At 49.7% G+C, this 14,991-nt stretch overlaps 1 protein-coding gene across 1 annotated transcript; it reads left to right on the top strand.

Annotated features, from left to right (window-relative positions):
- Nucleotides 1-5,454: 5,454 nt before the first annotated feature.
- Nucleotides 5,455-10,317, top strand: LOC149329520 (TNF receptor-associated factor 6-like). The gene is made up of 2 exons (XM_089562277.1): nt 5,455-5,856; nt 8,766-10,317. Exons 1-2 carry the CDS (start codon nt 5,572-5,574, stop codon nt 9,873-9,875), a joined length of 1,395 nt encoding a protein of 464 aa, XP_089418403.1. The 5' UTR covers nt 5,455-5,571; the 3' UTR covers nt 9,876-10,317.
- The last annotated feature ends 4,674 nt before the right edge of the window (nt 10,318-14,991 follow it).

The raw sequence follows: 14,991 nt of genomic DNA, 5'->3' as shown, positions 1-14,991 counted from the left end.
CCAACCCAGGACCCCACCGACCCAAGACCCCACTGACCCAAGACCCAAACATGAAGACACCGCCCCCCTGCCCCCGCCGTTCGGTGCGTCCAGAGACCTCGGCCGTCAGCTGCTGGCACCCTACGGCGCGGATGCTTCGTTGACCGGGACTCATTCTCTCATCTTTCTCATCGTGGCGGCCAGCACTGCACCATCATCTACATATTGTTCGGTCCTTCACTCAAGACCATCGCCATTTCGCCGTTTGTTCGTCACCGATCGGGACGATCGCTCGGAGGCCCCAGGTAGTGTGACGAAGACGAAGCTGGCAGTGGCGCGGGACGGAGCGCCCGCGCTAGGCCAGCGGCCATTAAATCATCTCATAGCCATTGTTCACCACGTCTCATGCTTCGGCTGGCCGCCGCGTTACAATATTTTCGCCAAGTAGTTTAAGTTCCTCTCCCGGAATGTTTCAGCGTTGTAGCTTAGCTAAAAGACCGACATGATTCGGCAAAGACGCCACAGCCTTCGGTTGCAATGCCAACGCCGCACTCTCTGTGACTCCTTTTAAAACTAGCGCCTGCAGCGGCTTCGCGATGAACAGCGCTTCACGCTGAGCAGCGCCAGGAACAGCGCGCTCAATGACGCGTCCATACCCGGCAGGCAGCCTGATGGTAATGCAGGATGCAGAGCGCCGCCTCACGAAGAAAGATGGAAATGATAACAAAGCGGCCTCGACCGCTTGCCGTTGTCTGGCGCCACCCAGATGGTCCTCTCCCCCACAGATGCACAGACGGCGCGAAGGCTAGCCGACGGGGGAGAGTAGGAAAGTAGGACAGGAGAGGGTTTTGGACGGTCGGATCGGCCCTACTCGGCAGGCATTGTAAAAATAGAGGAGGCGTTGGTTGAGCTGATCATGCTTACGTCCAGACCATTTTTAATCGAATGCTGTTGCTAGATATCAAGTGTTCGGACCGAAATAAACCCGGAGCTTGTTCTAGGCAAGCTTTTTGCCCTCTGTACTCTTAATCCTTATTTTCAGACTGAAAAACAATGAAGCATTTCAGCAGGAAAGCATCAACAAGAACTTTCGTCAAGAAGAACATCAACAAGAACACACCATGAGTAATATAATGTGCTTAATCAATACCTAGGTTGAGAGCTCTGGCAGCTTCAACCAGATCGCTCACCGATTTTGAGGCGTCAGCCTTTCTTGGCGCATGAGTGTCGTGGACGGAAGCTGTCGACAGAAGCTGGAGAACGGACATTGTCCGCGAAAGTGTCCGCACGAACTGCCAATCATAAGTTGTACGGTAATTAGAATAAAAATTAAATTTGATTAAGCAACATATTATGGCCGACATGATGGTGGTAGAGATAATGATAGCTAATGATATAGTGCCAAACAGAGAGTGATAGGGCCAGAGATAGTGATACTGAGGAGGACAGAGATAGGAATAGCTGGTGATAGCGATGATGGTGATAGTGATGATAACAGAAGTAAAAATCAGAAATAAAATTAAAAAAAAAATAATTGGAAACGAAAACTGCGGGGAGAACGAGAGGAAAAGGAAAGGGTATCACATTTCCGCTCTTAAGCAGGCTTAAGTACAATCCTGTAGTTTGCGTCATTAATAACTCTTCGACAGCTGCAAGGCTGTATGACGTCACAACTCGAGATACTCGTCCCGCGCAAGGGCCGACGTTCAGAGATGTCGCGGCATTTCTCTGTTTTCTTTTTCACTGAGAGAATTGCTGTTGTGGCATGCACACATCACACGTAGCTTTGATTCTTCGTTTAGTTTCGGTCGATTTTATAGCGATAGCAGTAAAGTGCGTACACCCCTGGGGTGTAGAAAAGAAATTTCCTTTAGTCGATTATAATGCCGGAACATGACGCAAACACCATTATGACATATCAGAATGTAAACTATTGGCGAAGAAAATAAAATTAAGATAATATGAGAATCGAACCGGGGTCCTTGCGTAGTGGGTCAGGTGATTACCGCGAACGTTCCTGCCACCGACAGCCACCGACGTTCGCTATGCTCCGAGTATTTTGGGAGCACAAGGCAATAAAGTGGCTGTGTTTCAACTCAGCTGAGCTACGAAGGCTTTGTAAAGGATGGTTAGCGACGGTTTAGCTTTTGTACATTTTTATTGCTTCATGACTTCATGATCGACAGCAAATTGTTTCAGCGAGAGCAAATCACGTGATGCATCACGTCCCACCAGTGCAAGAGCGAGCCTCCAGACCGGCGGTTGGGGCAGCGGTGGTGGTGGTGAAAACATTTGTTTGGCGGAATTGAGTTTGGGAGCCACAGAGTGGCCCCGCTACATGGTCGGCGTCCCTAGTCCGGGACACCACATGACGAGGCCCCGTCTCTCGCCCGTTTCACGAGAGCCCTTTGGGACTCAAGCGAGGAGCAGTTAAGGAGGGCAGTCTCCCATGCCTCTAGGGAAGGGGTAGGTGAAGGGGGAAGGTGGGGATTTTGAGTACATGCCCCCACCATGTGGAAGATACCACAGGTCTCCCCACAGTGCGGGCATCGCCCATCCCTAGTATTATCGTAATGTTTGGTGACTGCGGGACAGAGTAGAGTACCTGTCTGCAGGCGTCTTAAAGTTCGCTCCTCCGCGTTACTCAGCCCCTTTTCAGGGGCCAAGAAAAGGCTGTGGTTGTCGTTATAATGTGTTATGATTTTCCTGAACCGCAGAAGCGGGTGGTTTGTCTGCGAGCCAGAAGAGCTGGGATGAGGAGACCGGTGAGTAAGCGCTCGTGAGGCCGCGTCAGCGGCCTTATTACCTCGTAAGTCCTGGTGGCCAGGAGCCCAAATGATTCTTTTCGGTTTTGGGTCAGTGGAGGTCCGTATTAGAATACAAGCTTCTAAGGGGTAGATCTCCTCTGCCAGGTAATGATCGCATGCTTTTCGGGAGTGCGTGATGATTCTCGAATTTGAGTGGGCGGCCGCAAGCGCTATCACTACTTCCTCGGCTCGAATTGAATCGGCGCAGCAGCGGACGTGACTGCCAAGCGCGTAGCTATGGCGTCGATCGAGAAGAAGATCGATGCACCTATCACGTACGATTTTGCACATGCGGCGCGCCTCCCGTTAGAGGTCAAATCTAGAAGCCCGATGACCTTCAGGCTCAGCATGCGAGGAGTAGCTTTTTGCTCTAATAATAAGAGCCCTAACGAACGGCTTTGAAGCAGTTCCTTCGTGGTGCTCTGTGTTCCTGCTATACGCGAATTTGCCTTTGAAGAATTAAATACGAACGTCATGCGCTATTGGTATCTAGGCACATATCCGATGGGTATCAACACCGAGCAATATCGTCCATTGCCTGTTCCCTAGACGGTTCGCAGCTGGCCTAGCGCGAGCATTCAGTCCCGCGGCACTGCCCTCTCATCGTCGCCTTCTACGTAACACAAAACCGTGCTTTCGCTCTGATTCGAAGGTCGTGAACATTCTCTGTAGTTTTTATTTACCAACGAACCGACCATAACTAATGTCGTCACCGCAACTCCAAACGGGGAAGAAAGGAAGAAAATGGCGAACCCGTGAGCAGCTTGTCGCCATTCGCGGAAGCGTTATCATCGACATGCTTATCTATCTCTCAGGGCTGCTGCAGCGCAGAAATCTCCTTATCTCCATTTCCCTTTATTTTTGTTCCTATGGCCAGCGGTACAACGCTACGTGCCTTGCCGCTCATCGCTGTTGCTTGTATGACTTTTGCCTAGTTCCCCGTAACTGCATCGCGGTACCAGGAGTGGTGATGTTGTTGGTTAACTAGGCTGGTATTGGTTTTTGATTTTCGCATATTCTATGGTTTACTGTACTGTGGACACACTTACTCATCACATTTAGTGTACGTGTGTGTATTTTGAGAGCGCAAGCGCCCGCGCGCCACTGGAGAGGGGCATGTGAAATTTGTTGCAAGCCCGCGCTGCCACATCGCCTCTGTTTTATGTGTGTTTACTTCACACCATTGGACACCTTGCACGCTCTTTTAGCGAGCGAAGCCCTGTGGCAGTCTCGAAAATTTGTGTTTGTGGGAAGGAAAGGCGCAGTAGCTGCCTCGCATATCTGGCTGGACACCCGAACCGCGCCGTAATTGATGGGATAAAAGAGGGACTGAGGGAAGAAAGGCAGGAAGAGGTAGCGTAGTGAAGGGCTCCGGGACAATTTCTACCAACTGGGGATCTTTAACGTGCATTGACATCGCGCAGCACACGCGCGCCTTTTGCGTTCCGCCGCCATCGAAACGCGGCCGCCGCGGTCGGCTTCGATTCCGGGTTCTCCGGCTTGTACGATAAATTACGGCAACCACGACTGCATAGTAAAATGGCCTAGTAAGAACTGCAACAACAGACCCCTTTAGCATGCCATGTACCGTGTTACCGTTGCCGTTACCGGAATACAGGAAGGCCACTCACCGCCGGTTCGCGCGCGCTGATTGGTCCCGATGCTGCAGGCGTGCGTGCAGCTACCGGATACCTGGCGCCATCTGGCGCCGTCAAGGCGATTACGCATGCGCACTTGCTGCGCGCGGGCTCCCGGTACTCCGGTATCTCTAACACAGAGCAGGGTATGCTAAAGGTGCCTAATAGCAACACCGACGCGTTACCGTATTGGCAGAGCGGTAGTCCAGCTCTGATATAACTCTATATTAGCTCTGAATTGATATATCTTTTTAATCTTGACTACGACTGCTTTAGTACAGAATTTAAGGCCGAATATACGAAAAAGAAATAACTGTATTCTTGCGGAACGAGCCATGACTGAAATGAATTCGCTGTAACAAGCTCATTATTGGGCTTGTGTAACACAATATCACTGTCACTGCTATCTTTGCTTAGAAAGTTCTCGTCATTTGCTTGAAGTGCAAGGCGATTACACTTGAGTATTGTAGGAATTCATTCTATTTATACCAAAATAATTTCGTTTGCTGGCAACCTACTTTAAAGAATAGTTAATACAAACTAAAAACTTGCCAGTTTTCTGTCAACAAGTGTGAGTAAATGTCAATTCAAGGAGAGTTTATGAATTTTCTCGTACATGTTCTCTTAAGGACATTTCCTTTTTTTCAACCCTGTAAAATGCGAAAGCAAGGAGGCGTGCATTGAGGCAACTTAAATGAAATTGCTTTATCAAACCCACTCGTTGTGCTTTGCTAAGAGAATGCGATATAAAAATTTTACTTGCTGAGATTTTTGATATGCACCCAGCTGCAGCAACAATGTCAATCCAATGACACAGAATAAGTGTGCATGTAGTTGTGAAGTGCCAAAAGACACTTTATTCTACGCACCTGTATTGCTTTTTTTTTCTTCAAAGAAAGAAAACGAGATATCGATGGGTATAAACGGTCCTGGAAGAACGCTGAAAACCACACGGCGGACGCAGAACTGATTACCCAAGCCTAGCCCACTGCGGACTGCACGGAGCTATCAGGGAGAGGGCGCAGAGCCATGGTTTAGCGATTGTCGCCATGACGACGGCTTAGAAACAAAGAGATAAGAGCGGCCTTTGGCGGGGTGAATGAGGAAGTTCCTTCAGTGCTCACTGCAGCGGACGAACGTGTAGAACGATGCCGCCTGAAAGTACGCAGTACACGTCGGTCGGATTTTCCGCAGAGCTGGACTGGAGGCCCCTGCACTTCCTCAAGCCTCTTCCACCGAACAGAGTTTGCAGTGCTTGCGGATTGGTGCGCCCCAAGACGGTACTGCTTCCATGCTCCCACACGCTGTGCGAGTCGTGCTACGTGCAGTGCGCTGAAGAAGGCCTACACGTCTGTCCGCTGGACAGCTGCGAGTGTCAGGACGAAGACGTCGATTGGAGGGAGTTCCGCGCAGAACAGCTCCTGAGCAGAGAGGTGAGCGAGGTGGAAAAATAAGTGGGAACACACGGTCTCCAGGTAGTCGAGCGTTCGACGGCATACCGCCTGGTCAGGAATCATGGCCTGATGAGATTCACTGGTCACTGACTATGGTCAAACACAAATGACGTTTCGGAAGCGCTACGGCTCTCTTGTTCACAAAACGTTTGTGAACAAGAGAGCCGTAGCGCTCCCGAAACATCATTTGTGTTTGATCATAGTCAGTGACCAGTGAATCTCATCACACGGTGTGTAGGCTATATTACTCGCTTCATTGGAAGCTCGGAGTCTGGAGACATACCACTGACAGCTCGCGACTTCTCTTTCACTGAAAACTGAACAAGTGACTAGTTTTCCCATATTTGAGCTACTCTCAGCCGTTTCGCACTTATTACTTTATAAGTACAGCCGAAAGATTCTTGAAAATCAACACGCAATTCTCTGCCGTTCCACAGAACTCGCAGTCTACCGATTTTAGGGGCCGAGTTGCGCGTGCGCCTTTAACAACTGTTGCGCTTCGATAACCAGAGATACTCCTGCATTCTCGCATGTGTCAGTTCAGCAACCATTATCACGCTTCGGTGCTTTTGCTCCCATTAAAATCCCGGGAAAATGTTTCGTAACCTTTACGCCAGCGTCTCGGCCGGCGGAAGATATAACAATCATCTCTTGCGCGTCGCGGGCATTGCGAAGTGCGTATGCAGTGAACGTCAGTGCATAAGATTTAGAAACGACGAGGGTCGGCTGTGTCTGTGATTTCCGCGATGAAAAGAGAGGTGTTTGCGACAAACAGCATTAGCAAAGTAAGTTTGAGAGCGGGCGTTTTTCTGGGCATTGCATGGCGATAACAGCGAACTACGCATGCCGATAACTAATATGGCTGCCTAGAGCTATGCGCATTCCGATATGCATCATAACAGCAATGCGTTCTGCGATATATGAGGGAAAGCGGCTTACCTAGAACTTTTGCATCCAGTCACAATTTCATTGCTCTCAATGTTTCAGCTCAGAAAGGTGAAAAGTTACAGCGTCATAGGCTGGCTAGGCGAATAGCGCTCGCTGTCCGCAAATTCGATAAGGGATAGAACCATGGCGGACATCTATAGCCGGCGCAGATGCGCGTCATGATGAATATGTCCACCGCCTGGCTGTTTTGAGTGTCAGGGTCTTCCGCGAATATGCGCATCCGGCGTGGTCGCACATAGAAGCGAAGCGACACAGGAGTCTGGAGGCGGTGCTTTCTGTTGTCTGCTACGAGGCGGCAGACCGATGCAAGATGCTCAAGCGCTCTAGCAGGCGACACCAAACACTGCCTCCTGTTCGTCTGTCTGCCTCCGTCACTTCGCTTCAATTTGCGACCACGGTGAGCCGTGTTGGTACTATGAGCGGACGACCCTGCATATACATTTTTGCTTAGCTTCCTTTACGGGTGCGGAGTTGTTTTTAAAGGTTTGCTCGAATATACGATTCTGCTGCGTCAGAAAAACAAAAAAAAATATTTTTCTGTTCATGATCGGGAATTTTAATGGTGCAAGGAAATCTGAGGCCAAAGAGCGCCATAGCGTGAGGTATTTTTGTTTGCCCAAGGTGAGGTCAAGGACCCACTCCCAAGCATTTCACCCTGATAAAAGCCGAGCGCCAGGCCTGGGGAAGCTTGTACCCATTGAATCAGGAGCGGGTACCCGGCGGCACTGAATTTTTTTTTCGCATAAGCTATTCATCACTTTTAGAGATTCAGCTCTCGTCTACACAATGACAGCAGCAGTAAAATTAAGGTTCAGTATCCCTTTAAAGAACCTTTGAAAGATCTCACATGTCGGTGTCATCCAGTAGGCGTCGCTTTTTTCTGTTAATAATTTCATGCTATCTTCCGTCATTTGCTCTGGCCTTGAAAAACCTTGAATATGTTGAAAAGTACGTGGGCAAAACTTGGTAAACTGCGGTATTTATTCCGTCGGAGCATCTCGTTGGCGTTCAAAAAAACGGCGGTAACTGTGGCACTTCTCGATGTACTATCGGGGAAAAAAGTGGTGTACTCCACGCGGCGGGAGCCGGAGCAGCAGAAAATTGCGTTTCAACGCCATCTACAGGCGGCATCTCGGACTCAGATAGCCAATCTGTGATCATTATTATCAGCAGGCATGTCGCGTAGCTCGTTTCAATCTTTCAAAAATGCGCTGCTTCCACGACAAGTTAGCCACGCGCGCGCGGGAATTTGGTCGTGTCATGACGGTGCGCGCCCCGGCTCTCAAGCCGTATCTCGAACGCGCATTGAAAAAAAGAAGACACAAAATGAAAAGAGGGCCACCAGATTGCTACTGCTACGGCGCCCTATTCCATGATCCCATTTTGGGGGTTTGCATGGTTCGAGATTTAGGCATCCAGCTTCATCTCGTCAGGCAGTTTGCTCCATGCACGTACTTACGCGATGATAATCTTCTCATGGTCGCCCTAAGCATTTGGTAGCTAAATTACTCGAGTTATTGAGAATTCAGATCATTCATTGGTAGCGTATTCACTATTATCTGCGTCCTTTCCAAAATTGCACTTCACCTGACAGACCTGAAGACGTATTAGCAAAGTACGTGGGGGGACCATTCGGAAGTTCCGCACTCAAACTTCAGTATGAAATAGATAACAGCGAGCCAACCACATTTGAGTGCACCTATTAGCAGGATTACCTCCTGTCTGACCTACTCATCTGACATCATTCAAAGTGTAAAAAAAAATCTGCACCGTCATATATATATATATATATATATATATATATATATATATATATATATATATATATATATAGCAGTGTTAAGCGAGTACTTCCCACCCGTATGTAAAAAAAAGGTGGTAACTGGATCGTTTAAGATAACAAAATGAATGCAATAATACTTACGCCTTTATTCTTGCAGGTTGAGTGCTGGAACAAGCAGTGTGGCTGCGAGACTGTGATAGCAGCTTCGGAGATATCCCATCATTTCCAGCAGGACTGTGGACACCACTCTGTATCGTGCCCCAAGTGCTCTACCAGGATTCTATGCAGTGACGTAGGCTCGCATCTGAGATCAGACTGCTTGTCGCCGGTGAGGCGTGCTGAAATCGAAGACCCAGTACCATTCAGCTTCAAGGACGACAAAGCGTGTTTCGAATCCTTCCGAGCGGCGTTTGAAAAACAGGCGAAGGAAATGAGGGAACTTCTTCAGCGAATGGTCGTTGGTAGCGCCATACATGATGAGAGGATCAACGGGATCTGTCAGGGCGTAAACACTATGAAAGAAATTCTAGAGCAAGAACTGGCCACTCACAGACAGGAAACTCAAGACATTTTTAATGAAAAGATACGTGACCTCACCGTCTTTAAACAGGAAGCGGAAAAGATTTGGAACGCCCACGGCACTCAGATTAACATTGTTTCAGCAAGCATCAAGAGCCTTGAAAAAGCGCTGAAAGATGAAGTGGTCAACGCGACGAGCGGGACGCGAGACCATATGACACAGACTGTGATTGGCATCAAAGCTGAATTTAAGAAAGGTAACGACAAGGCTCTCGACAAAATCGGAGAAGTGCTGCGACACACTCAACTCTTGGTAGCGGTGTCCAACTTTACTGTACCAGGTGTTCGAGCACTCCAAGAAAAAGCTTTAAAGGATGGCTGGGCGAAATATGAGAGCGAGCAGGTCTACCTGCGCGGGTACCGCCTATCGCCTGGAGTCTACCTGAAAAAACTCGATAAATCTGTGCAGCTTTGTGCGCGGATGACCCTTTACAAAGGTGACATGGACGACTCTGTTACGTGGCCATTCCAGCACAAAGTAAGGCTGAGCATTGTGCACCCCAAAGACGGCTCGAAACGGGAGTACGAAGTGGAGCCAAATCCTCGTCAGGAATATTTCCAGAAGCCCTCACAGTTGTGTTACAGAGGTGTTTACTTCTTTGATAACTCGCTCAGCCTCGGCGAACTTCTCACTGGCGGCTACGTTGAAAGCGACAATCTTCTGGCTCAGTTTGACTTGCTGCCTTGACATGAACTTGAGTGAGCACGGTAGCCACTCGGTTTCTAGGAGCCTGCACCATTGTTCAGAGTATATTGCTTGTGAATTAACAATCTAGATTTCAATAGCTTCTAAACTCTCCATAAAATGGAAACATTTTCATTTGTCTTCTGTCATGGCAGTGACTTTTGAGAAGAATAGAAACACGATGTAGCTATTTTTGTGTGTTGCCACTGGGGCACTAACTTCAGTCACGTTGTTTAGGTGATATATGGGAGAATGATATTGGGGCAAGACGTCCCCACTTTTACTCCTTGTATAGGCGGCTCCAGCTGAAGGCACCTCCGCTCCTGCATTGAAATTTCGTGCCCTCTAAAAAACATTGCATGTTTTCTCTGATGCGAATGCTGAGTTTTGTATTGTAGTGTATATCAAAGCATGTGTCTAGAAAATAAAAACTGGCGGATTGTCACACGGACTGATGCAGCGAATTTATGAGAGGAGGAGGCTTTTGAAATTGGCGTTTATTTTATTCCTTTTGCATTTAGAAGAAGCGATGTTCTTGACATCCGGCGCAGTGTGTTTGGATCAAGAGGCTGTTAGCTTTTGCCCAGCAATGCTTATGAACTTTAAGCCAATGATCGTGGTGGTTGCCTTTGATTGTATATATGATTTCTACCTGCGCAAACATGTCCGTTCACGGTAAAAGGAACTGAAGCACTGCTTTCCGCCCCGCCGCGGTGGCTCAGTGGTTACGGCGCTCGGCTGCTGTCCCGAAGGACGCGGGTTTGCTCCCGGTCGCGGCGGCTGAATTACGATGAAGGCGAAATTCTGGAAGCCCGCGTACTGTGCGATGTCAGTGCACGGTAAAGAACCCCATGCGGTCGAAATTTCCGGAGCCCTTCACTACGGCGTCTCTCGTAGCCTGAGTTGCTTTGGGGCGTTGAACCCCAATAAACCAACCAAACCAACCAGCTTTCTGACAGGTGATGGCGTTAACCTGATGTGGTGTGCGATTGGTTGGCAAAAGGCTGTCAGTCAATCCCGGCGCGACGCAATCACGTGAAACCGCCAGCGCTTTTATTACGTTGCGCTTGCGAACTGTCGGAACATCCATTTCGCTGTTCCCTCCCCTCATAAGCTGTTCGAATTTGCAGCTTTTTCTGTCTATCTTCCCCCTTCTCCGGCACACCGTGGCTCTTTGATCCTCCACATGACGAACAGTCAGCAGCCATTTCACAGCCCCACTCACTTTCCATGCGGTGCCTTCGCGTTTGTACTATCCGCTAGGAATGAAACGCGAACAAGACAACTGAGCCACGAGACGCCAAATAAGAATATTTTAGGCAGGGGAATCTCAATAATAGCTCATGTTCTTTTGACTTCGGAGGCACGAATACTTTTTTGCAGAAGTGTTATCAACCTCGCTTGCATGTCGTCTCCAGGAGCTAATGTTATGGTGTTTTTTTGATGTCACCTCAGTTTCCTTCTTCGCGTTTCGTCAACTACTGATAGTACACGTTATCGTCCTCCTCTTGCTCCACCCGAGGTGATTCCCTCCCCCTCTCCTGCACTATCAGAATCACTATCACCTCGCATTACAGGGCTAGCCACCCGAACAGCGCCTTTCCATCTCCCCCGTGCTCACATCTCTGAGAAGACGTGATGATTTCGTGGAATGGTACATCTACTGCAGTCGCAGTGAACTGTACTGCACGCAGTGTGCTTAGATGCCTGTTAGTTTCTCTCGGAATCCTGAGGAAACGCTAGTATCGATTACTTGTTTTATGGAAACCAGCTTACGGGAATTATTTCAGCTACCAGCACTGCGCTCAAGTAAATAAAGCGTAGGCATGTGCCGGCGGCCGCCATTGCGTTTTTTTCTTTGTAGCTCTCGTAATTGTGCTCCATTAACTCCGTCAGATTTTGAGTAACCACTTACCAGAGAAAGCTTTCCTACGAACAAGGACACCACCCGTTTGGTGGTTTGATGCTTTGTTTACCAGATGCGGGCCCATGCTATCGAGAGCTGTGATAGCTTTTCATATTTACCTGCACCAAACATCTGCGAGCTGGTTAGTTACAAGAGCTGAGGTACGGGATAGTTGGGCGATAAGCATTCACCAACATTGGGTGCTTGATGAAACGGCGCAAGGGCGAGGTCGTAGACAGAAAATAGCTGGTTACTTAGTTTATTTCAAAACAGATGTTAAAACACATGTTTCAGTTCAACACTCTCAAACTTCTTGCGGGAATAATTCGTATACTAAGTAGGAGCTCAAATAAAGAAAAGCACGATGAATAACACTTTATATGAAACTACTATCTGCGCATTTGTGCTTGAATGCGTAGCGCAACTATGAATTGGTAAATAACCCTTGAAAAAAAAATTGGCAGCGGTTTCACTCTGGTTAAACCTGGAGGTTTGCGAAAGCAACGAGGAGAGAGAGAGAGAGAGCGATGGAGAGCGCGCGGCAGCGGTCCCGGCACGCTAGCTATGCGCCGCTACTGGGCATGCGCAACTGCGAGCGCTGCGGCGGCACCTCTTGGTCACCCGTGCAGCGACGGCGGCGGCGCGCCAGCTGTGCGCCATGTGACGTCACTGCTCCTTTCCTTGCGCATGCGCAGTATGGCCTTTCATCAGCTCCGCGAAATGGCTCGGCGACTCGCGTAGTGTTGCTTTCGCAACAGAAGAGGGCGCCAGCGCTGGGGGCAGTGCTTTTGGAGCGTCAGCGTGGATTTTGTCCACTGCACGCTCAGCTTTACCTTATGATAGTGATGCTAAGGAAGGCAGATTAGGTCGTCTTAAAGGACAGGTAAATGAACGTCTTTCAAATTGTAAGGCAATTGTGGACCTTTGGACGTAGGGACCGAGAAATATTCGCTTTGAATAGCTTAGAACAGACTATTCCGTCCAAAACGGAAAACTTGGCGAGTTGGTGAATGTTTTGGATTGTGCACAGTGCGAAAAATGGAGGAAACACGCACACACCGCCTTTCGTGTGTGCGCGTGTTTCCTGCTTAGCCCTCGTTTTTACGCAGTGTTCAAAAAGCACTTCTAGCGGGTCTGCGCCCGAATTAAAAAAAAAAAGTTTGATTCTCTGGCCTGCAGAAATCAGTTTTGTTAGCATTCTAATATCTTAATGACATTCTAAAAGAGGTGATTTATAACTAGTGAGCTAAACTGGAGTTTCTCTTTAAACGAGTATAAACACCTAACTTTGGGGTGCGTGTCTTCTTCTTTGTAATGAGCGTAAATCATGATTATACACGAAATACCACGCGGTGTCCTCCTACGAGGAATAAAAAATTTATATTCGAATTTCTTTCTCGTGCTCTTTCGGTTTCAACAGCTGAACAATAGCTGTGACGTAATCACTGCTCATTCACATATGGTCATTCCGGCTCTTGAGGAAGGCTGGCTTCAGCATTATAGTGAGTTACACCGATAAAGCAGCGATTAAATCAGTTTTTAAGCATGAAATGCTTTTAGCCCCCGTTGTCGGCAGTGTGGTGACGTCACGCCGAGACCGAGAGCCATCATCCGGGCACTGAAATCCACTCATCCGGGCACTGAATTCCAGTCATCCGGGCTCTGAATAAAAGGGAAGTTTATTCAACAGTGCAAGCAAACAAAACATTGGAAACACACTCATGACTGAGGGCATAACAAATGTATACAAAGTGGGTGGCCACCCAGAAACACCATGACCTTATTTTAACACACCGTACATATCACAAATTACAGCCTATAGTGCATAGAACGAACACTGGACAAAGAAGAATCAGCCTCCCGTAGCAACGAAGCACACGGGGGGGGGGGGGGGGGGGGCACGGATCTTTCTCAGGGTGATTGGCCCTTTCAAAATTATACACCACCATCCTCGAACAAACCAGCATAGTCGGTAAAGAGAGGGGGGGGGGGGGGGGTCGGCCCGGCTAATACCGCAGCCCCGGCATAACCAGCCGACCTTCGTGCACGACAAAGAAGCGTGTGTGCCACCGTCGCAGAAACCGCGCCTCCCCATCCGCTGCAAGCCTTTCAGACAGGTATTGCCAGATGAGGAGACGCAGGCTCTGCAACGCGGGGTACATAGCCGTCGCCGGTTGACGCCGGGCTTCGGCCAGACAGCGGCGACGCCACAAAACAAACATAGCGGACATAAACACTAGTTTGCCAAAATAATCCCGTGGTTGCCGGATGCCTGGCCCGGCACGAACTGAAAACATCCGATACACCTGCCACCACATTATCCGGGCAACACGGCACTCAAAGAAAGTGTGTCGCGCTGTCTCTCGCGCTCCACATTGCGCGCACTGGGCGTTGGGCACAAGGCCCCATAATAAGAGGCGTTCGCGCGTGGGGAGGACTCTCCATCTCCTCCTCCACTCAAAGTCGCGGACCTGCGGAGGGAGACGACTTGTGCACCACGTGCGCCACTTGCGTACCGCGGTGCGCCGCTGGTCGTCGGCGCCAAGGCGCACGCACGCGATCATCTCGCTCAGCCGAGACGCGGGCGTCTCAGTCAGGTCGACTCCTGGCAAGTCAGTACAAACAGACTGCTTAAAACCAGCAGCCGCTCTATAGAAGCGCAGAGGCCTCTCGGCCTGTGGACCTATATGGCGCTCAGTGGTGAAGAAGCGCCGCACTGTGCTCATCCAATAAAACATGAGCGAACGCCCAAGGTATGCGTCGCTCTCCACCAGCGTGGTTACGAGCTTGGCGCTGATCGCACGCGCCATGGTGGCTTCACAGGGCAGCCCGAGTCCTCCTCTAGAAGGCGGCAGCTGGCAAAGGCGTCGAGCGACCTGCGCCGTGCCACCGTCCCAGACAAAGGCGCCCACAAGGGACGCGAGCCGACCCGCCGTACGACGCGGCATCACTGCTACGCGGGCCACATAGTGGGCAAAGGCGCACGCGCGGCCCTTGATGACGCTCACCCTGCCCTCCATGGAGAGGCCGAACTGCGCTGCCATCCTTAGCGCGCTCGTCGTGCGCGCAACAACTTCATCCCATGTCCGGGACGATACACCGCTCTGCTCAAAAAGGACTCCTAGCACTCGGACCCCGTCCACGAAAGGAATGGGCACCGGGAGGGGATCGCTGAAGGTCCCAAAACGAAGCGCCCGGCTCTTGCTGGCGTTG

Source organism: Amblyomma mixtum, chromosome 9, assembly GCF_055824585.1.
Source record: "Amblyomma mixtum isolate Tamu chromosome 9, ASM5582458v1, whole genome shotgun sequence".
NCBI classification, from domain to species: domain Eukaryota; kingdom Metazoa; phylum Arthropoda; class Arachnida; order Ixodida; family Ixodidae; genus Amblyomma; species Amblyomma mixtum.
Note: the sequence above shows the minus strand (reverse complement) of the source record. Positions and strands in the feature narration are given on the sequence as shown.

What these genes read in the sequence shown, in the direction of transcription:
- LOC149329520 (XM_089562277.1), top strand. Translation starts at nt 5,572, where the DNA reads ATGCCGCCTGAAAGTACGCAGTACACGTCGGTCGGATTTTCCGCAGAG. An exon ending in AACAGCTCCTGAGCAGAGAG is followed by an intron (nt 5,857 to 8,765) that starts GTGAGCGAGGTG and finishes TTATTCTTGCAG; the next exon opens with GTTGAGTGCTGGAACAAGCA.